General features: G+C 52.4%; 11 protein-coding genes across 11 annotated transcripts; 3 read left to right on the top strand and 8 right to left on the bottom strand.

The window, feature by feature from the left end:
• Positions 1–322: 322 nt before the first annotated feature.
• On the bottom strand, positions 323–2,554 carry N7468_003405 (Zn(II)2Cys6 transcription factor; the record flags this gene model as incomplete). The annotated part of the gene is made up of 4 exons (XM_058472702.1): positions 323–1,531; positions 1,592–1,665; positions 1,709–2,063; positions 2,120–2,554. The coding sequence occupies 4 exons, from the start codon at positions 2,552–2,554 to the stop codon at positions 323–325; spliced, it is 2,073 nt and encodes a 690-aa protein (XP_058331705.1).
• A 506-nt stretch (positions 2,555–3,060) lies between these two features.
• Positions 3,061–3,982, bottom strand: N7468_003404 (uncharacterized protein; the record flags this gene model as incomplete). The annotated part of the gene is made up of 2 exons (XM_058472701.1): positions 3,061–3,496; positions 3,561–3,982. 2 exons carry the CDS (start codon positions 3,980–3,982, stop codon positions 3,061–3,063), a joined length of 858 nt encoding a protein of 285 aa, XP_058331704.1.
• A 1,116-nt stretch (positions 3,983–5,098) lies between these two features.
• On the top strand, positions 5,099–6,223 carry N7468_003403 (alpha/beta fold hydrolase; the record flags this gene model as incomplete). The annotated part of the gene is made up of 2 exons (XM_058472700.1): positions 5,099–5,510; positions 5,592–6,223. 2 exons carry the CDS (start codon positions 5,099–5,101, stop codon positions 6,221–6,223), a joined length of 1,044 nt encoding a protein of 347 aa, XP_058331703.1.
• A 644-nt stretch (positions 6,224–6,867) lies between these two features.
• On the bottom strand, positions 6,868–7,758 carry N7468_003402 (uncharacterized protein; the record flags this gene model as incomplete). The annotated part of the gene is made up of 1 exon (XM_058472699.1): positions 6,868–7,758. One exon carries the CDS (start codon positions 7,756–7,758, stop codon positions 6,868–6,870), a length of 891 nt encoding a protein of 296 aa, XP_058331702.1.
• A 965-nt stretch (positions 7,759–8,723) lies between these two features.
• On the bottom strand, positions 8,724–11,513 carry N7468_003401 (uncharacterized protein; the record flags this gene model as incomplete). The annotated part of the gene is made up of 1 exon (XM_058472698.1): positions 8,724–11,513. One exon carries the CDS (start codon positions 11,511–11,513, stop codon positions 8,724–8,726), a length of 2,790 nt encoding a protein of 929 aa, XP_058331701.1.
• A 979-nt stretch (positions 11,514–12,492) lies between these two features.
• N7468_003400 (uncharacterized protein) lies at positions 12,493–14,012 on the bottom strand (the record flags this gene model as incomplete). The annotated part of the gene is made up of 2 exons (XM_058472697.1): positions 12,493–13,172; positions 13,241–14,012. The coding sequence occupies 2 exons, from the start codon at positions 14,010–14,012 to the stop codon at positions 12,493–12,495; spliced, it is 1,452 nt and encodes a 483-aa protein (XP_058331700.1).
• Positions 14,013–14,073: 61 nt separating this feature from the next.
• On the bottom strand, positions 14,074–15,056 carry N7468_003399 (KilA-N domain-containing protein; the record flags this gene model as incomplete). The annotated part of the gene is made up of 2 exons (XM_058472696.1): positions 14,074–14,892; positions 14,949–15,056. 2 exons carry the CDS (start codon positions 15,054–15,056, stop codon positions 14,074–14,076), a joined length of 927 nt encoding a protein of 308 aa, XP_058331699.1.
• Positions 15,057–15,587: 531 nt separating this feature from the next.
• N7468_003398 (uncharacterized protein) lies at positions 15,588–16,614 on the top strand (the record flags this gene model as incomplete). The annotated part of the gene is made up of 2 exons (XM_058472695.1): positions 15,588–15,713; positions 15,841–16,614. 2 exons carry the CDS (start codon positions 15,588–15,590, stop codon positions 16,612–16,614), a joined length of 900 nt encoding a protein of 299 aa, XP_058331698.1.
• Positions 16,615–17,039: 425 nt separating this feature from the next.
• N7468_003397 (uncharacterized protein) lies at positions 17,040–17,309 on the bottom strand (the record flags this gene model as incomplete). Its single annotated transcript, XM_058472694.1, has 1 exon — positions 17,040–17,309. One exon carries the CDS (start codon positions 17,307–17,309, stop codon positions 17,040–17,042), a length of 270 nt encoding a protein of 89 aa, XP_058331697.1.
• Positions 17,310–17,498: 189 nt separating this feature from the next.
• N7468_003396 (putative glutamine-serine rich protein MS8) lies at positions 17,499–17,804 on the bottom strand (the record flags this gene model as incomplete). Its single annotated transcript, XM_058472693.1, has 1 exon — positions 17,499–17,804. The coding sequence occupies one exon, from the start codon at positions 17,802–17,804 to the stop codon at positions 17,499–17,501; it is 306 nt and encodes a 101-aa protein (XP_058331696.1).
• A 1,528-nt stretch (positions 17,805–19,332) lies between these two features.
• On the top strand, positions 19,333–20,471 carry N7468_003395 (uncharacterized protein; the record flags this gene model as incomplete). Its single annotated transcript, XM_058472692.1, has 3 exons — positions 19,333–19,553; positions 19,623–19,977; positions 20,052–20,471. The coding sequence occupies 3 exons, from the start codon at positions 19,333–19,335 to the stop codon at positions 20,469–20,471; spliced, it is 996 nt and encodes a 331-aa protein (XP_058331695.1).
• Positions 20,472–21,695: the final 1,224 nt, after the last annotated feature.

Here is a 21,695-nt window from a genome sequence, read left to right as displayed (position 1 = left end):
GGACGCAAGCCCCTAACGACATAATGACTTGGGTTTCTTGCATGGACGGATATAGATATTTGGTTTTGGCATTTTGTTCATTTTTTACATATAAGTGCAGGCCGTTCGATGTTGACATCGAACTTTTCACTTTTCGTTGTATATAGATTTGGGAGGAAAGGATCCCCCCCCGCCCCTTTGAGCTGAGTTGAAGACTGGGAAATGAACTACTCGGCCAGTTTAAATAAAAATTTTCCACGGTGAAGAAGCTGATCGCATTCGCATTTTTGCATAATTCTGGTCAAATCCCTTTGATAGTAGCATTGAACCTTGTTAGAGGATGTCAGAAGATGCCCGTATCATTGCCATTATTCAGACAACCGTTAATAACGGCATCCCACTCCGGTAGAAACGGAATCTCCGGCATCGAAAATTCCAAATCAGAGAAAATGGGTTGGTGTGGTTCAGGTAGTGGACCATGGCCCATGTCCTGCATATAATGAACCGATTCCACTGGCTGGGAAGACTGCACGTCCAGGCCCTGAGAGGGATCGCCACTGCCGGGAAGCTGAGACGGCTGATGGCCACGCGAGGATTGCGCCGCCAAATCAGGCCCTCGTGCCGATGCATACGATTCTTTGAGCAGCAGAGCCTGTTTTCGCAAGAGAATGAGACAGCCCCAGATAGGAGAGTTCCCATTGCCGTCATTCACTCCCGATTGATCGTGTCGCAGCACATGAGGGAAAACGCCCTCCACGAGGGCCCAGACGTGTTCTGCATCCGGGGCATCGGGATGCCGGCAGAGACAGCGCAGAACGTATGCCACCGCGTACCATTGCGTGTATGTCGCAAAAAGCCATTTATATCTGGACGCCAGATGGCCTTTCGTTATGTTGTAGTAGACCTGCAGCACGTCGCAGGCGATTTTGAAAGAGAGATTTGGCCCGTCGCGACCGCCTGGGTGCGAACCTTTGCGCTTCTGCTCGCTGATTTCCTCCCGGAGCTGGAGGATAAAGTGCATCTTGTAGCGACCAATTGTGAAATGTTGAAATGCAAGACGGCAGAGCTCGTTGGACTCTCGGGCTAGATCGCCGTAGCGTCGGAGTAACGCTTCACTGCGTTCGTCCACGAGTTGTTTTCTCGCTCGGATGTCCGCGTCCACGTCTGCTGACCTGTGCGCCTGGGTCCCAATGGCAGGCCGGAGGAGCATCAGCAATTCGGTTTGGAGGAGGGAGAAAGACATTTCGGTCCAGCCCCTCGTCTCAGCTGGAAGCTGCGTCATCCTCGGATAAATTTGATCATCATTGATGTTGAGCGGGAGTCTCAGCTCTCCATCCCACGGGTTGACTGTGGGCTCAAAACCATGGTCCTCGGGGGCACGAGCGTCCAGCACACATAGATGCCACCAGAGACGGAGCCGCATCTCCGTTTCAAAGGGACTGAGCCTGAGGGATGCCCCATCGCGGTGTAAGCCGATAGCCTGGGCCAGCCGGATGGCGAGTCCAATGAGAACCCATATGCTGCGGCCTGTTTCGTTGACTCGTAGACATGTCTGAAACAAAGGCAATTAGCGAGGCTCGGGTGGTCGACGGTCTTTTTGAGGGAGTTTTACCACATAGATGGTCAGGGCTTGCAAGGCGGTCATCTCAGGCCAATTCATGAGATCCGTCACGATCAGAAGTCGGTCTAACGCGGCTCTGTATCGTTTTAAAAGAGTCGCGCTTTCTACGGGCAGCGCAATTTTCTCCACCATTCTGGTCAAGCGCAATAACGGCGGCAAAATAGATAGCATATGTCAACGCAACCATGGACCGACCCGCGGCCTTCGGGTCTAAGATGGTGGAAATGACCGATGTCTGCACTGTAGGAATATGCAGTAATTTCATCACAGGGTCGACCGACTCGACATAGACTGCCCAGAGTTTAAGCGCGAGTTGTGGCTCGGGGTAGAATTCTAATATGTCCGATATGTTATCCAGCAGAGGGCTCTGTTGCGCGGGCGTTGCATGGGAATGAGGCGTTGGTTGCGTGGACGGCATTCCGGGTTTAGGGCTCGCAGTTGGAGCCGCTTGGATTCGCTCTTCCTAGATATAGGATTAGAATGTATTTCCTACGGCTCGTCTTTCCGGCTCAAGCTTACATCTTGCAGAAGATCTTTAATATTCGAATTGTTGACATAGTGAACAGCTTGTCCATCGTTGAGCAATAGCTCCCAGGAACCTTGCGAGTTTCGAGTTGGCGGAGATTGCTCTGCGCGTCGTGCAACTTGAGTTCCTGGTTCGTCGAGAGGTTCCGCGCCGTGCTCCGGAGGCAACCCGGAAATGATATTTTCCAGTCGCTCGAGGCGACTGGCAATCCGCTGGAGTGAGGGAATCCTCTCATCGCGTTCTTTCGTGGGATATACGCAGGTGAAACCGCCTTTTGCACAGTTTGTACAAGGGACGCCGCGGTCACAGCGGACTTTGCGCCGATGGCATCCGAGGCAGGACCGTGCGGCTCCTTGCTTGTGCGGAGATTCTTGAGGTTGTAATGCCCGGGGCCTTTCAGGAGATGGAAACTTTTGCACTTTGAACATGACGGCGCTCTGCAAGGTCCCCAGGCATACAAAGAATTGATAATCCCCGGTTCGCGTTCTCGAGCCTGTTAAACTTTCGACGTCAGCGCCTGAAGGCACGGACAAGCTCTTATCGATAGAGCGATAAGATAAAGAACCAGTGCGATACGAATCTTATCTCGGCATTATCGGAAGGTCCGAGGCCGAAGCCGCTGGCATCTCAATTCCTTTCGATATTGCTTCGTATCATCAGACGATAGCTTCCCATTGTTCGTGTTGCAAATGCGGATCGTGCGGTGTATAGTACATTGCCACGCGAGTGCTGTCAAGAGTACCACTACGATTGTCACCAAATCAACCACCACAAGCTTCGAAGCATGTAGTACTGGGGTTTGACAACCAGAGTATGTGCTCCGAGGATGTGCTCCGAGGATCTTTTGGGGTGGATATAGGTCAGAACGTAATATATCATATGTAATTGCTTATTATTCATTCTATACACTGCAGACGGAATTCCCTCTCAACATTTAAAACCAGAGAATTCGGAGTCTAGAAGCACCACTCGTCGCGGTAGCTGTACTAGCTGCAGCGCTGGTAGTTCCAGAGATATGAGCTGCATCATTTGCCTTCGCTGCCGTCGGGGCCGACGTCGCAGACGTAGCCGCTCCGGAGCTAGTCTGACTGGTGGACAAGTCAGCGACATCGGTCTTGATGGTACTTCCGCTCGTGCCGGAGCTTGCGTCGCTTGGGCCCTTGCACTTCTCCACGGTCTTGTAGCCACCAGCAAAGGTTCCATCCCACCACGAGGACTGGCTAGCGAGCACAAAGTAGCTGAAGAAGTATCCGGAGCCGGGCTGGTCGTGAGCGTTTTCGTAGAATTTGACTGCGCATTCGTCGGTGCAGGGGAAGTCGGTCTTGGCCCAGTCCTGGCTCTCGGAGTAAGTCAAGTAACAGTAGTTACTTCTGCAGAAGTGTCAGAGAATCCTGCCCCCCTGGACCGAGCATTCGCATTCTGTAAAGAACTTACCCATTCTTGGCGCAGGCCTCGCCATAGTAGTACTGGAAAACCTCGCCCACCGTAGCGACAGCGGCAGAGTAGTCAAGGTCGTTTCCGTCCGCCAGTCCCGCTCGATCGCCGTCCTTGTCACACGCAGCTTTGACATTCTTGACGTACTGAGCCAATGAGTCACTGCATTTTGTAGTGCACGTCGTCTCCAAATCCGCGGCATTGGGGTTGAAGTCGGGATCCAAAGAGGCGACGAGCTTTACCAGGGTTTCATCGCAGTCGATAGCGGCACTGTAGGCATCCTTGCAGGCCTGGGATGTCGAGTCGGCTAAGTCTTTGGTTGTGTAGTCCCAGCTAGGGCCCGAAACGTTCAGACTGAAAGAAGCCGCCGCCTGGCCTAAAGCAGCAGACAGCGCGACGAGGTGCAGAACAGTAGAAGCCATTCTGTTGGGAACTACGAAATGAAAGAACTTGCACGATCGGAGTGAACTTTAATACCGAGGAGAAGACTCAAGGAGACCCCTATTTAATACAGCAGAACTATTTCAGCCACGTTCCAGCAGCCGGAGTAGCCGACCAAGTTTGCGAGGGCATCTGCGCGAAGCGAGAGCTTAGTCCCGATGTGGCGGCGCTACTGGTCCCTCAAATTTTCAGGGGCTCCCGACATTTGAGCCTCACCAGCCCCAACGGAAAGGGTCCGATTGGCCCCGTAGATAGGGTCCGGTGCCACAGGATTGTGAATTCGCCCGATAGACCAGACTATGAACGCCCACCAGGTGGTAGCATCCCTGAGATGTACGCGTCTGAGCGTGATGGGGCTCTGGAATCTTGGAACCTTGGAACCTTGGAACCTTGGAATCGACCTGGAAGCTTACTACGGGGGCTCTGCCGTGTCTTTGAGCCTAGTTTCTGGCCCCGCAGTGGGGGGCCACCAAATTTGCCTACAAGTTGATACCTGTGGATCAAGCTGGCCAGACGCTCGTGTTCAATTCTGCGTATCACCAGTACCACACATTCCAGGAAGTACGTCGTGATGCAGTAGGTTCCATCTCAAGTTCAGGATAATTGAACTCTACCAAGCTTCGCTATGAAACGTGGTGGGTAGGAGTCCTTTGCTCCTGATCTGCCCTTGAACTTGATCAGAGGGTATTGGCCAGGTACTGAGCGCAGAAAACGCAGTGTGTTCGAGGACGTCGTGCACACTCAAAACCACTCGCTGCATCCCCCGGTGTACGATATGCAACAATTGAGATTCGATCTTATGGGCGGGCGGGCTCTTCGTGTATGCTCTGCTCCAGAACTTGGCAAGCAAGTAGGAACTAAATAGCCCAACGCATATCCATGCATCCTAAGGTCTTGAGTGTCTAGCTGGAGCATACGCCTTTCGAAAAACTCCAGGGGAGCGTGCTGAGGGAATGCTCGTGATGCGGACAAAAGTAGCCGAACTCCGCCCCAATTTGATGTGGGGCACCACGATGGGAGCAGCAGCCGTAAGCTTCGAAGACCGATCAGATTATCTCTCCTGTTGGTAATGCCCGGCGATTCACCTGAAGGTGGCCATGTCAGACCCTCTCAGCGTCGTCTCGAAGAGCTGCTTCCATCGCCGTGTTATTCTCGACACGGCGAACGGGCCCCTGAGCGTCTCATATGCTGACATCGGCAGCGCTGAAGGCCCGGTGCTTCTCTTCATTCCAGGCATGTTTGCCTCGCGCTACGGGTCCCTCTCGATCCATGCTATCGCCGAGCAGGTGGGTGTGCGCTTGCTTGTTGTCGACCGGTTTGGCATGGGCGCGACCTCCAATGTGCCTCTCCCGAAGCGCATCGCTGCCTGGGTTGATCTCTTCCCCCGGTTCCTGGCCCACTTGGGGATTCCGCGGGTCACCCTAGTATCGCATAGTGCCGGCACGATTTATCTCTTCAACACATTGGCTCTCTGTCGGGAGTTTGTACACCCGCAAGTCTTCGTAATAGGTACTTCCAAGCTGAATCCCTTCACCATATGGACAGCGGCCAAGCAGTTCTGATGAGGGATATGCTAACAACCCGAACTAGCTCCCTGGATTGACCCTGCTTGCTCCAGGTCTACTTTATGGAGGTCCATGCAATACATGCCCACCAAAGTGTTCTCGATATGGAACCAGCTACCGCGCTTCTTCATAACAAAGGCCAGCCCGGCACTAGCCACCAGCGGCACCTTCTTCCGCAACTTGGCGCCGAAGAGCAATAAAGCAATCGAAGAAGAGCGCACCTTCATGGAGGTCAACTATGCACGCATCGAAAAGAGCTACGGCGTGCCGCGGAAAGAGTCCGCCGAGCTCAGCAGTCTGTGTGTCCGGTTCATGTTCACGGAAGAATCGGTCGGGGCAAACAGCGAAGCTTTATACTGCCTCCGCAAGGCGGAAGCAAATGACTGGGGCGTGTGCTCGGATTACGCGCAGTTTGCACAGACGGTGGCGCGCGAGCGCTCCCCCGAGAACAAGCTCACCTTTCGTGCCTATTTTGGCGCGACTGATATCATGATCGGGCGCCAAGGACAGAAATACTTTGAGGATTGCTGGCAGGGATATCCCGAGACCATCAATTTTGTCTCTAGGGCGATCGAGGGCTCGGATCACGATACGGTATCTCAGTCGGTGGAGGTGTGGGAGGATATCTTTTCTTCGGTCTTGGCTTCGATTGGATGAACTATATATGAGCGAATGAATCTTGATTACGGCGTGAAGTGTACGCCATATGGCGATAATAGGCCATGCAGCCCCCCCCCCCCAATCCAGCGATCCAGACATCCCTACGCCGATATTGACCGTGAGCGGCGCTGGTAAGGCGTGAGACAGCCAACTCACCGGGTCTTTGACAGGGGAGGAGTGGGGAAATTATCTCGAGCAGCCTAGCGTCTCTAATTAGTGTAATCGTGATATCCTTGCGCACGATGGCATGGCAAATTAGGCACCAAACGATGCTGAACGGCACTTCTTTCCTGAATGAAAGTCCTATTTTTGAACTAGAGATACCGGGATGAGTTTACATTGTCGCACGAGGTAGATTACTAGCTAAGGTTCATCTGATTCCACAGGAGGTTTCGCCAGTTTAAGGTAATCGTCATCCGACAGGGCTTTTATCTGAGGTTTCTCTCCAGGCAATACGGGCAAATTGATCTCGAAGGCTCGGGAGTTTTCCTTTTCCCATCTAGCATAAGTTGGGAGCCATTGAGTGAATCTTCTGAGTCGCTCTCCCGTCCTGAACGTCAACTTTCGGAGCTTCGACGGCGCTCGCGCTTCGAGAAATATGTCACAGAGCTCTTTTGCAGAGTGCTCATCCAGGAACGGTGCTAGAGGACCGGCATCGGTGTCTTTGCTTGTAGCAGTGCCGAATAATGCATGCCTGGAGGGCTCGTGGAGGCCGAGCTCGAAATGGAGGTGCAACTCTCGAAGGTTTTCGAATCCACCGGCGATAATTGCAAGCATATCTCGGGGCTAAGCGACGGTTCCATATCAGTATAGGTCTCCACAGAAGAATTCATACCACTTACCCATTCGCCATCGCGCTGAATGTCCAGATGCAAGCTTTCGAGATGAGGACAATTGATGTCGAGGTCATACAGCTCCATCGGCTCGAGAGTTTTCCGTGTGGTATCAGAGTTAAAGGGCTCGATGGTGTGCATGCAGAAGTGCTTCAGATTAGGATGATTGCTGATTCCAGCACTCGACACAGAGTAGCCATTGACAGTCAGCCGTTCCAGTGTGTTGAAGGACCCCAGGAATGATTCCAGATCAGGAAGGACATCCCCAGGTCCATTGTCTGAGTATTTCTCGACCCTGAGGCTTTTCAGATTCAGCGTACAGGTTTTTATCAGACTCAAAACCACTTCACACTTCTGAGGCCCCAAACTTAATGACCGCAAGTTCCCCCAGGAGAACTTTTGCCGCCAATGAGGCCACTCCTCGACGCCAAACTTGTATCCATCGAGTGACAAGTGTTCCAGGGGCGGGAACGTCTCGCTCCCAGTCAGTTGGAAGCACAGCACTCTCGGGAACAGCGGCATCTTCCTAACACAGCCGCCGTAGTTACCATATACATCGATGGAAAACGACCTCAAGTTGGGGCATGCAAAGAAAAGCTCTTGGAGCCGCAGCATCTCCCGATTCTGAGCACGTCTGTTGCCAGTTAAGCGCTCCTTGAACGGATTGACGGACGAGACAATCCGCGTGACACAGGGCATGTGGTTGATAGAGTCCCGCCGTATCGTTTCACTCAACAGATGCAGCTCTGGCTTATTCCGGTGGTTGCAAAGGCTGTGAATAAACTCCTCTGTGATCGGGAGGGTACATCGTATCCTATACAACATTAGCCCCAAGTCCGGAGCGGTAGTCCTGAATCATACTGACCTGAATTGCCTCAGGTTTCGTAACGAGTCTACGAGCCTTGGTAAGGCGTTCATCGCGGCCAAGTCTGGCCAGATGGAGGTTTCCATCTCATGCTCAGGGAAGTCGCCTATCTCGATCTCGCGGACGGCGTTTCTGAGGTCTGTATTGGTCTCATCCAGAAGTCTGCAAAGTAAGGGGTAAATATAGTCCCATGGTTTCCTTTGCTCCTGCTTTACATTGCGAAATGGGAAGCCGCGGGAAGCATGCTCCCATCTCGTAGGCCGGAAGACGATATATCGATGCAGTCGAAGCGTGGCGACAGAGTAAAATGCCTTAGATACCAGGCAAAGGTTGCAGAGATCCTTCCAACTATCGACCTGCATAAGCCGGTTAGTTGAATGTACGCGTATGGAAAAGGCAGGATGACAGACGTGTTCTAGAACCAGGTAGCATATATCCGCCACCAGGGGCAGGGTAAATCTTGACTGGTCATTTTGGTGTTCCTGGCCTAGGAGTTGTGGCATGATTGGTGACCTCGATTTCAATTGCATAGTTTCTACTCTTGAGGCTGCTGAGAGCCAGCCGCGACCCAGAAGACTCTATAAAGGTCTGGTTTGGCGGCCTTAAAAACAGGCCCCACACAGTCTGTGCACTGAGCCCCGCACCGTCGTGCGGTTGCCTTGGAACGACTTGGACAGCTAATCATCCGAGATTTCTTGGGGGCGGCGCTTTTTTTCTAGTGGATGTGCTGGACATGAAATGTATCATTTGGCTATGGATATTTTTGGGTAAAAAAAAAAGAAAAAGAAGGAAAATGCAACTATTTTCCCGTAACCTCGTTCTGAAGCTCCTTCAATCGCTCCCAGCCTTCAGAATCTTGCCAGAAGTCTTTACCCTTGCCAAGAATACCCCGGACGGCGCTTCTAGCCTTGAATCGCCAGTCGCTTGCCACCATTTCTGGTTCGCCCTCGCCGCTATGACCTTCGCGGTCTAGTGGACCGTAGCGGGCATACCCGTTGCGTACCAATTGCTCTGTAGCGCGCACCACATCAAGCCACGGTTTCTCGTCGCCCATTTGGAAAGCCCCCTGCGCGGACGCCGCCACAGCGGCACGCCAGGCTTTCTCGTGGGCCTCGAGAGCGCGGCTGGGGCGGTTCCGGAAAACCTCGACACGAGCGACGAGGAGCCAGAGGGTGGCGGAATGCGTGATCAGGGGCACGACGTTGTCATCGATCAGGGAAAGAATTTGGCCAGGAAGAGTTCCCGTACGAACCACAGGGCCCGAATCGGATTCAATGAGAAGACTCTCGTACTCGAACGCTTCTGAGAGGAAGTCGATCAGCATACCCAGGATAGGCTGATCAACGCACTTCTCGCCCTTCTTGTCGCCCAAGATCTCGATCACTCGCTTCTGCGCAGTCACCACCTCCCGGAAGGGGGTATTTGGGGGCGGGATCGAGGCGGCGACGGTCAGCACGTTGTCCCAGATTCGGGCATCGCTGTGCTTGAGTTGGGCTGCGCGGAGCAACGCTGCGAGGGCGTCGCGCTTGCGCTTATGTGGGTCGATTTCAGCGGGATCCTTCTCCTTATCTTCGTCTGACGGCATATCAGTCCCTTGCTGGGGTGCAGACGTCCTCAGCATGGCTGCTGCCAGGTTGCTCCAAGCTTCTCCGTCGGTATCGTCGAGCTGGACAGTACGCGAGAAGGAGTCGGCGGCGTCGCTCCACCGCTGGAGCTCCAGTTGTACGCATCCGAGAGCGAACCATGCACTGTGGTTGAGACGGTTTATGTGTAAGCTCTTACGGTAAGCGGCTTCAGCCTTCTCTAGGTCTGGAGGCGTAAGAGCCAGATAGTGGCGAGCCAACGATCGCTGAGCTCGCGCGTATCGCTGCCCTGAAATTTCCCAGGCACGCTCGTACATCTTTTCATCGCTATCGATGTCTCCCAAGATACAGAATAGGCGAGGTGCATCGGCCGGCAGTGTGGATCGCTCGGGGCCCTTGAATTCCTCATTTTCATCGTCCTCGTCCGGTCCTTCGGCCTCGTATAGTTGGCGTCGCACAATATTCTTAGCCTTCTGCTCACGCTCAGTCGCGGCATAGCAAAGGGCCGCTTCAGCCCACATCTGCAACCGCTCGTAGATTTCAAGGGCTGTGCGGAGACCACCCAGCTCCACCCAACGCTTCGCGAGCTCGGCCTCCAGTGACCACCGAGTGGAGAAATTAAGCAGCCAGATGTACTGTAGACGATCGGCAGCGGGGGCAGACTCAGACTTTTCGGGCCGTGGCAAGAACGTCGTGGGATCAGAAGATGGCTGTTGAGCGGCCGTGTCATCCGTGGCAGTATCTGCGATGACTTGATCAACGAGAGCCTGTAATTGCAAAACGGATCGCTCGACTGTACGTGAGCGATGACCTTCCACACGACTACGCACCAGCAGAGCCTGTGTATAGATCTGCCAGTTCGAACTGCCGCCCTCGAGGACTCGGGTAGCGTACGGCTGCGTCTCCTCACGCGTCAGACCGTTCTCCGGTGCAGTGTTGGTGATGGCTGAGGCCAAGGCGAGCAGAATAGCAGAGTCAACCGGGCTAAGCTTCGGTTGCTCATTAGGATCAACAGACTGTAGAGATGGTGGGAGTTCGTCCTGCACGGTCGTAGACTTCTTATCCGCGAAAGAGATGGCTTCAAGCAAGGTATCATCATTCAAGTCCAGATTCTTGGGGCCAGAGGGGACTGCAGCCGGGGCCTCCTCGTCTGCGCTCTTGGCCACCACCACCAATTGACTGATATCGCGATCCTGGAACTTGGTTCTCTTGCCCAGCTTGCCTGTCAAGGCAAACTCAAAATTGCGAACTCGAGATGCTTGGTCCAGATCGGCCCGCGCCTTCGCATCAAAGTCATGGTGCGTATTAATGATGGCTCGCTCGAGCAAAAACTGACTTTTCTCATTCGTCGTCAATTCTGCCTTCGAGATGGTTTCCACATCATGATAGATCAAATCCTGCAATGTGCTGGTAACCTCGGAAAGCATTTTCTGGTGCAGGAAGTTCACGCGCATGCGCGCTGTCTTTGCAACCAACGCGCCCTCATTTTCAATATCGGCCAGCAAAGCCTTGGCAATCGAGAAAAGCTCCGGGTTAGGTGTAAGCTTGTAGGCTGCCTCTCCATCCACTGACAGAGCACGAAGAATTTTGGCGCGGACGGCTCGGATCGTTGTCTTATCGGTTCGGATCGGAGCAGGAAAGACAGTCTCTGCTGAATTATATTCCAATGGTGGACCGGTGACATTGGACTGTAAGAAGCTGAACAGAGCTGCCAGGCCAATATGCAGTAGCTGGGACTGTGTTTGCTCGCGTGTCTGGCCATCAGATGGGCTTTGAAGGGCAGCTCGTGCCTGGTCGGCAACGAACTCGGTGTAGGATAATTCAGCGCTGGCGATCTGGGCGATCTTTTCGCTATCGGAGGCGTCGTGGCCGAGAACCTTCTTCGCGAGGGGCAGTTCGAAGATGGGGACAATGTTGTCTGATGTCAGGCGAACGGGCTCATATTGTTGGTTCAGGGGAGGCTCGAAAGCCCCGTTCAAGGTGGCAGGATATGAAGGCTCGGCCATGGCGAGCATCCAAAAGCGAGTGTCTATTGTAAAGAACCAGATATCGCATCCACAGGATTCGCGACACAGAAACCCCGCCGTCTCTGATTTTTTCCTTATCGATAGCGTGGATACATGGTGCGTGGTGTTAAGCGCATCCGCATACTCAAGTCGAAGTATAGACTTCATGCCACGCACTTGTTTACTTCCGCGTCAAAAATGGAGAAATATCGTGAATACAATGATACTCTGGTTTGACAAAAGTGGTTGTAGAACACATCCAGTGTGCTGCAGCTCCATTGCCATAACGTGAAATTAAAAGGACTCCGAGCCTCAAGGCCAGGGTGAATGTTACTATAGTCAGTGACTCAGATGAACACGAATCATGGTCAACAGTCGCTATGTTGCCGTGCCAGCCTCATCAGATGCTGAATCCTGGTCCTAGCACTTCCTTTTACCATCGGATCACTGTTCCTGGGGTTTGGAGGCTGTGAGCAAGTATGATGGTCAGCGTAGACGTCTTTTTACTTCGACTTGAGTATGACTAACTTGAACAAACCACTTCTACCCAATTTGGTATTACCACGCAACATATAGAGTACTCACTTTCTATCTGATGCACTTTGAACGTCACAAACCTGGTCTTGAACTGACGGCCATAGAAAATATCAATCGGAATTAGCAGACGACGCATGGTCTCCGGAAGGTACGTTGATACGAATTGCGAGTTGTCGCTACTAAATGTGGTCTAGGACGTGAAATAGCGTAGGCAGTCAGGCCTCAGATATACTGTTAAATGTCATTTGTACATAATAGACACAACAAAGTCGTAAGAATAATAGAATAATGATATTTCGAAGAAACGTCAGGCAAAGTCAAAAGAACATTCCGGGTATTTGTGATCGTATGAAACAAAACGCCGCCTAAATTTAGAAAAAAAAAAAAGAAAAGAAAAGAAAAGTCAAAACGCAAAAGTAGAAACGGAACGGGCAAAGAATGGTTACCAGTCCTGCCCACGGTCCCGCATCAGAAGCTCGAGAGCCTCGTCCTCTGGCACAGGATTATCATTCAAATCCTTCACACACTGTGTCAGTCCTTCGGCAGCCTCATCTACCTGCTCTGCGGTCCAATTAGTACAAGCCATCACCATGCGACGGTAGTTGTGGCCTAGAGTGACGTTCTTGGCCTTCAACTCCTCAACTTCTTCGTTCACTTCACCAAGGAACGATTCATAGAAGCTGGCGCGTTTAGCGAGGACATCCGGGGCCTGCAGAGCAGATAAAAATGCGGCTTGTTCGTCAGAGAACCCATTAGATGGGTCAAATGATTCGGGGAAGAGGGTTTCGAAGGTCTCCACATTCACAGCTGACGCTTTGTCGGCATCGCTCAAGACAGGGCGGCCAGAGTGATCGATAACTCCGTTGTTGCGCAGAGTGTCCCGAAGATTATCAGAAGATGTATCAAGATTCTTGATGCGTCGCTCCGTTTCCACACGAGCGGAGCTCTTGCTCTTCAAAGAATCCAGGTGCTTCTGTTGGAGTTGTCGGGCCTTCGCCGACTCGCGGATCTTGCCATGCCAGTGCTCAAATTTCTCTTGTTTCCGGGACAGATTTGCTGCTAATTCACGCTCAGTGCTACTGAATGCTTCTTCAACAAGTTGACTGATCTGGGACACGGTGGCTGCAGACATGTTAGCACATACATCAAAATCCACTATGCGAAGTTAGGGGGGGGGGGGTGATATTTACCTTGTAGAATTTCCTTTTTAGTCTTGGTCAGCTGATCCATGAAAGAATCACCCCGTCCATCAGTTTGCTGAGACTGCCCATTGCCATCAACCATGTCGACGCCGACACCGTAGTCCGCAGGGCGAAGACCAGTGTGGTTTGGGATGTGAGGGTCGGCCCCGACCTCGAGCAACTGGGGGACGAGAACGGAGCGAGCACGGCCCGCAAGATTAAGGGCTGTGTCGCCCTGGTCGTCGCGTAAGTTGACAATGTCGGAGATGAAGGTACCCAGGGATATCACATCATTGGCATGATCACCATTCTGCTGCTGATCACCGTTTGTATCAGCGTTGGCTGGACGACCGTTTCGTACGATAAAATCCAACAGGGATTCCAGGTAATGCTTAGCAGAAACATGGCCGCCGCCTCCAGTTGCTGCCATAACGGCAATGTGGTGCAGAATTGTGCGCCCGCTGTAGTCGACCATGTCGATAGTGGGAGCAAACACCTGGAGGAGACGCGGAAAGGTGCGGTAGTCCAGGTTGTTGCGAGTGCTGACTGATTTCTGCAGAGCAGTTTCACCGGCACCGTTGACGCGCGCGATATTTGCTCCCTTGGCGACCAGCGCGTGGACAAGAGGAAGACGCGCGAGCATCGCGGCCCAGTGAAGAGCAGTGTTGCAGTATTCGTCGAGGGGAATTTCAAGGTCTTCGCCTGTCAATTGCATGAGAGCCGGGTGGTTGGTGAAGTCTTTGGTGCGCTTGTCAAGGAAAAGAGTCATAAGCAGCTTCATTTTTTGAAACTTGTCTGGCGTACTAGCGGGGCCTAGACCCTCAACGCCGCGTTTAGAACCATCATCGGGAGGGGGGCGGTGGAAGGTCCATGTCTTGGTAGAAAGATTCGTTAGGCTCGGTAGGGGTGGGTTCGTTGAGAGACAAGTTGGAGTGTTCGCGGTGGAAGCCAATCATGGGGGCTTGATGAGAAGAGGAGCGGACGCGTTTGCGGGGAGGCTCTGCGAGTTCATCGTCGTCGTGGGCGATGTATCGATTTTGCAGGCTGCTAAATCCACTGTCGGACATGTTGTACATGCTCTGCTGGCTGCTGAAGGCCATCGAAGACTCCTGGCTGCTCGTTTGTTGTGACTGCTTGCGCGCAACACTGGGCCGGCGATTGCTGATACTCGGTGAATCGTACCGGGCCTTGTTCATCGCGTTCACGGCGGTGGCTGCAGTTCGAGAAATGTTCTGGAAAAACGTGCCTTGCTGAGGCTGAGACGAGCTTCTGTTCTCGGCCTCGCTGTACAGTCTCTTGCGCTGCGCAGCCATGGCTTGTTCTTTGGTTGGTGTATCGACCGCGTTCGCCAATGGGGTTCCGTCTTCGTTCACGTTGTATTCGAGTAATGGTCGCAACAATTCATCCACGTTGTACTCTCGACACAGTTCCACGCCGCGTTGGAAGTTGACCCAAGTACCTTGGTATTTTCCGTAGCCACCCTGGACTTTCTCATGCACGCCAGCGGCAATTTCTTTCTCCAGGGTTTTCGTGCGACGAGCTTTCGCTACGCCAGCGACTTTCAGAATTTGCGTTGCATTCAACCATGAATCGGAGTGACGTTTCATTACTGCAATACCATTGATTTCCATTTCATAGACCGATGTGTTGGAATAAACAGCCTAAGCGAGGCTGTCAGCAATTGATCAAGCGGAATTGGGGGAAAAGGAGCACTGACAGAGTAAATTACATGTTTCGGGCGATCTTCGCGGTAAGACATCATAGAACCGTGGTCATTTGACCCTTCATAGCCGCCGAAGCTATTTCGTGACATTCCGTTCGACATACCGAAGGACGTAGAACCCTGCGAGGCTTTTGGGGGCGGGGGTGTTGCACGAGGAGTAGAGGAGAGAGACTGAGAGGAGGAGGAATGATTTTATATGCGACGGAACCAGTGCTGCCCTGTGAATAGGACATGCTGGTAGTGAAGCCTCGCAGTCGATTAGATCCTGAAGGGGAGGAGCCAGGTTAGTGAATTGAGAGGCCAGGGTAGGCAATGCAAGTGGAGATACCGGGAAGACGCGAAGCGACAAGAGGCGCGTGGCCACGGCAAGGGAAGAGCACCTTCACAAGCAAAAGACCATACACCCAAGTGAAGACACAAGAATGTCTATATAGATCGAGATCGCAGATCTGGAGCTCAATGCAAGGCAGGCCAAAGTCGCGGGGTTAATGGGTAAAGCGAAAAGAGGCGCGTCGGGCCCTTGGCGCAGTCACGTTTTTCGCGTCTTTTCCGCTTTGGGATTCTGTGCTCCCCCCAATGCTTCACTGGACTTACCGAGGATCTTAGAGGATCTTCCCGCTTCTGGTCTACAAGATGGCCTCATCAATATCGCCCACACTCCACTTGGAATCTCCTCAATGGCGCCATCTCCTACGCGCCAGTCTTCGGGAATGTACCTATCTCCCAGATCCGATCGCGCGCGTCTACATGCGAGACTATGTCCTTAGTCGGTACCGACGGGCACTCGATTCGAAGCTGCCAGAGTACAAATTAATTCGAAAGGCCCGATATCAGCTGTCTCACTTGCGAAGAGCAAACGAGGGGTACCTCCAGCCATTAGAGAAAGTGCTACTCTTGTCCTGATGGCCGTGTCGGCCGTCGGCGGCACCAGCTGCTAGCGCCATTGATCACCCCCGATGCCCCGGAACTGCCCAAAGATGAGGAGGGCTGGAAACAGCTTGTAGAGAAGTCCAGGCCGTCCTCGGAAGGCAAGACTGAACTTCCAGCGGCGATACAAGCCCTCATGAGATCTCAAATGAACAACGGGGTGGTATCATCCTCCAGGATCCGTCCTCAAATCAAAACCCTCGAGCCAGTCATTCCAGAGAAAAATAGCTGGGGTCGGCCGATGCCTCAATCTCGAGTGAATAACATGCTGACTCGGTGGTATGGTCGTACTATGGAGTGTCTCTTGCCACCTCTTCCACCGCACGAAGTCGCAACTCTAGACGGCTTGATAACTGGAGACGTCCCTTGGAGCCCAAAGCCCCGAAGAGCAATGCCGTCACCTACAGCAGGCGAAGAGCCACCTGAAGAAAACACCATCTTGTCTTTCTTGGTGGATGGCCCGCAGAAGAGCCACACTTTCGAAAAGTATGTTGAAGGCCGACCGCACGTTATCACTTATCGCCTGATGAGTAGGATTTGGCGCCGCATCTCGTGCCACGTGCCTCGAATGTCCTGGGATGAAGAATGGTCAAAATGGAACATATCTTGGGATACACCCAAGGACCTGCCGCAGGTGGCTTTCGAGGTGCTTGAAAACGCGAATCTCGATGCAATCTTCGGACAACCGTTAGAAAGTCGTACACAGAAAAGAAAAGAGCCGGCTTTGTCATAACTCGAATGACTGCTGGGTCATAAGTATATCAGCTATCCTTTGTACATTAGCCTACTGCTTATTTACGATATTCCCCCCCCCATGGCTATATTGAACCACCATGGCCAATGAAAGGCTGCTTGAAATGAATTCTCTTTTCTCTTCAAAGTTTTTTTTTTGAACTGTGTCGTTCCAGTAATTTTTTTTTCTACCTATACAGGGCATAGTAAACATGGACTCCTCAATTGATGTACTTGTGTTTTGATGAGCATCCAGATCGAACAAGGTTATGAAACCCGCATAGCCTACCACAGAAAACAGACGCAAAACTCCTCATGCATAGAAAAAGAAAACAGCACAAAAACGGGAAATTCGTTTTATCGGCATGTTTCTTGAGACGGTTGAGACAAAATCCACTAGCCTCGGAATTCTCACGCAAGACTAGCTTAGTATAAGCCCAGGCGCTGGCGTCGAAGGTCGCGACGCATCAGACCAAGGCGAGCTCCCGGGCCCATAGGAATACCACCGCCAAGAGGACCTCCAAGACTACCATACCCAAGAGGGCCTCCCATACCCATTGGGCCGCCCATGGGGTTTCCGTAGGCATCGGTTGTGGTGGTGGTCGTCGTGGTAGTAGTCATTCCGCCCCCGGGGTACCCATATCCGGGTCCTGGAGGGGGAGAAGCATACCCAGGTGGGGGAGGGCCATAATTCATTGGAGGAGGGCCATAGTTTCCGGGGGGAGGTCCATACCCTGGGGGAGGAGGCCCCGGGGGAGGGGGTCCGTATCCTTGCTGAGGAGGATAGTTTTGGGCTTGTTGCTGAGCAGCTTGTTGGTTCTGGTGGTTCTCGCTTCAGTTTTTGTTAGTCTGGGATTTCTTTGGGTGACTTTTGCGAGCAAAAATTTACATTGCGTGCGTAGCCATGTTCATACCGGCGGCGCCCACAGCGGCACCTCCAAGAGTAGACATGGTGCCGCCGGCTTGGTGGCCCATGTAGCCGCCAACAGCACCACCGACTAGGGTGGATCCAAGGCCCCGCTCATCTCCCGGAGGGCCCTGAGGAGGGGGTCCCTGCTGCTTGGGGGCTGGAGATTCACTATAGTACGACGCGTTTTCACCACGGTCTTGACTGTAGGATTGCTCATCGTATGGAGGAGGGCCTTGTTGGTACCCCTGAGTGGGATTGTAAGAAGCTTTTTCTTGCGACATAATGTGAAAGGTTGCGGTGGGGTAAGTATATGCTTAAGCTATACTTGAGGATGTATTCGGCTGGTCTTCGACCTGATAGAATATATGAAGAAGAGAGAGGAAGGAAAGGAAACAGGCCATCGAAGAAGTAATAAAGCCTTTTCAGTACCCCGCTAACGATCCCTGTCACATTGCCACTCACGCGAAGCGATTCACCCATGGGGCGGGGGCCGTAACCAGTTGAGGCACCACCGCTCCTCCATGCTCTCAGGGGCTTTTGAAAACGGCAAAGATCGCTAACATAGCCCCATTAAGCTTTTTTTATTTCGCAGCTTGTCTTTAACCAGAGGCTAGTGTGAGCCGTGGCTGGGGCGTGGCTAGGAACTGTTCTAACAGCTGTGCGACGATGGGATAGGATCAGCAAGCTTGCATAGCCCCGATCCAAAGCGTGCGCGAATTCCCCTGGTCGCTTGCAGCTGTCAGGCATCAAGAAAAGCTTGGTTTCCACTTATACTCCCAACGGAAACAGTCCCATCTCTCGTACTTCGTATTCGGAGCAGGTGCAGCATGCAAAGAGTGGCTTGTTGTGGCTGTACCCTAGTAGTTACCCTTCCTAGAAATGGAGGGTGAATGGTCGATCACCTTTCGTGATCCATGCATGACTCGAACTCGATACTTCATCGAAATTAGTAAATGTCATTTCGCGTAGATGTTTTGAAGTCAAAAGACGTATGGAGCTCGATGTCGGCTTCCAGTAATTTTCTCCTTCTAGTCTTATTCCTGACCCTCCACATATAGAGCCAATAATGTCCAGAGGTTAACGAACTTCCGTGCGAAGGTCGCTGTATGATTAGTTTGTTTGGTCTGATTAGCTGCAGATGTGTTTCATATTCGAGGAGTGCCCCGAATGAGACTTGATCAGGCCCCCACGCGGTTAAGCAGGCCGGAGATCGGTTGTATGTCCGGGTATCCGGTGGGGCGCTCCAAAACTAACAAACAGGAAGCAAACCATCAAGACAGCCATCTAGTTTCCATTGGCTGTTGCGACTTGCGAGTCCAGGTGCGCGTCTTTCCTTTTGAGATAAGTAGGAAAGGACTTTAGTACGCTCACAAGCTAAGCTCGGCACGGCGGGCACGCTTAATCGCTGTGGAGATGGTGTTGGGTGTCCGCGTCGCTCCCCTCTGAACATAATTAAGGTACCACCTATCAGATAACGAGCGTCTTCCAAGGTTATTGTTTCCGATTCCAGTAAGCATCAACTTGGACTTCGGTATCCGGCCGTTCGGCCGCGCCCGGGCGTGGACCACGTTGATTATTAAAAAAAAGGGAGGGCAACAAACAGGCGAGGGGGCTCGAGCTTAGGCTAGCAGTTTGCAACAGTTTGCAGCAGTTTGCATCGATAGCATCAATTCGGCACTACTTAAAGCGCATGCTGACTTGGAAATGGATCCGGATATCAGAAATCATTACACGGTTGACCACTAGCCACTGGCCTACTCTATTACAGCACACTACGCAGCGAAGCATTATCGCCTCTATTAATCAACCATGTCTGAAGCTCACGATCCTGCGAAACTCCAGGACTACCACGTTCACAATATCACCTACAAAGTTGTCGCTGGACATAACATTGAGCTATCCATTGTGGTGCCCAAGGCTTTGGTAGATAAAGGCGTCAAGGTGTCCAAGAAGTTCCCGATAATTGCCGAGTTCCACGGCGGCGCTCTCGTGTCAGGATCGCGGTTGTACTCGCCTTGGCTGTCAACGTGGTATGTCGCAATCACATCACCTTTACCTGATTTATGCTTGAAAGTGTAGACTGATACAGCAGGTCATAGGCTTCTCGAGCTCGCTCAGCTGAAGGGCGCAATTTTGATTTCCCCGGACTATCGACTCCTTCCGGAGGCAAATGGATTGGACGTTCTTGAAGACTTAGCGAGCTTCTGGTCTTGGTATTCTGAGCAGTTCGAATCCACTCTAGCCAACCTTTATCCCGGTCTCAACATCCAACCGCACTTTGATCAACTCCTAATTCACGGCGGTAGCGCAGGTGGTTACTTAGCCGCTCAAAGTGTGCTTCTGCATCCCGAGGTCAATGCGAAAGCGGTTATCATGTCATACCCGATGATTGATCTACGGGATGAATGGTGGTGGAAGGACTTCGAGCGGCCAGTCTTTGGAATGGCTGAAAATGTGAGCCATGCCCCTGGAGTTATGATCAGCGGTTCATGTTTGTGAGAACAGGTAATCCTAACTGAATAATTCAGGTCCCTATCGACGTTTTCGAGCAACATGTGAAGAATATGACCCCTGGTACAGTGGTCAGCAGTGATGGAGCCCCAGATAGAGCCGTTGCTCTCTCTCGCCTTCCACTTGCGCTCAGCATTATTCAACATGGGAAGTTCCTTGAATATTACGGGGACGATACGAAGCTCTTCCCTTTGGAAAATTTGCCTCGAGTACATAAATTGCCTCCTTTTGTTTGGGTGATGCATGGCAAGCAGGATTGCTTAGTGCCATTCAAGGAAAGCGAGCTTTTGGTGAAGGAAATCCAAAAACATCATCCTGATGCCAACTTGAGATTCGATGCGCACGACGGCGACCATGGATTTGATAACCAGGCCGGCATCAGTATCTCATCTGGGTGGATGAAAGAGGGTGCCGCGGAGTTACTCAAGCATTGGTAACGGCCTGGGGCCTTTGTTTGGATTCAGGATGTTCCGGCTTGGCTGTCCGGGGCAATTAGCAAATAGAAATCGGAGTAGCCCAATGTCCATAGTACTATGTTCCAGAATTTTCCCATCCAAGGCTTCCTGAGACGGACGTGTTGGCGGTCGGCGCTCTCATCCACAGATCCCTCTCTATCAAGATTCTCGAGGTGGATGTTTCTCAGTCGGTCAAACTCCGAAACTGTATGTCAGCCACCGGCTCTACCCCGCGAAAAAATATCGCGCCAAGCTGCCAAGTCCTCCACGTTTCTAGGGAAAGTGGAGACCTGGGGTTTCGAAAAGCGGGTGAACGTCTCGGCCTCATGTTTACCAGTGAGCTAATACCATGTATAGCAGTCCTTAGCACTTTGAGCTAGTAGCCGACCCGCGGTCACCTTGGCCTTGTGAGACGGACGTTCTCCCGGCACAAGACTACCTCGTATGCGATGACCGACCTCTTGAAACGGGCTTCCCCAGATCTGGCAAGTCAATGCCACTTGAAAGAACCGAGTTTGCCGGACCACCTGGGCAGTGCTTGTGTTGCTTAGCTGTTCGGGACGGTGGGTCTCGCCGGGATATTTTGCCAACTCTGCTTCGACCCCACTTGGAACTCTGGAGTACTCATGCCGTGGGTATTTCTGGGGTACAGGGCCCTGTTCAAGTTAGCTTATTCCGAATGCGTCTTGGCATGTTACCTGTGGCTTTTTTACTGTATGGTCATTGCACGGATGTGCCTTGTGACATCCAGCACAGTCAAGGCAGGGCCCTATTGTTCTGCGGAGATAAGAAACCCGGGGGCTGACTGCGGAGGCGCCTTGGCAAAATAGGAGAGACCCTGGCAAATGTCCTGACAGCCTACCACCACGAAAATTTCTGGCGAAAGAGATGTCAAGTGTAGCAAGAGATGGATCAGCGAAGCAGAATGAGTAATGAACCCCGAAAATGCCCCGGCAGATCGGTACAGAGAAGACCCCGTAGAATTCAGCAGAAGCTCAGTATGGATCGGCATTCGATCAACAATCGCCACCAAATCACATCATTATCATTCGTCCCGTCCCCGGCTCCAAGATGCTGACCCGCTCATCTAACCGAATGAGACGGCCGCGCTGGCAATCGAGCGGGGAGGGTTTGCGCATGGCGAGGAGCTGGTCTAAAACTTTCGGAGAAAAACCCTAGCTGAATGCACATCTGGGCGAAACCCTT

The sequence above is a fragment of the Penicillium chermesinum genome (assembly GCF_028974085.1).
Source record: "Penicillium chermesinum strain IBT 19713 chromosome Unknown utg000003l:1.0-5111272.0:1.0-5115320.0, whole genome shotgun sequence".
NCBI lineage: Eukaryota > Fungi > Ascomycota > Eurotiomycetes > Eurotiales > Aspergillaceae > Penicillium > Penicillium chermesinum.
Note: the sequence above shows the minus strand (reverse complement) of the source record. Positions and strands in the feature narration are given on the sequence as shown.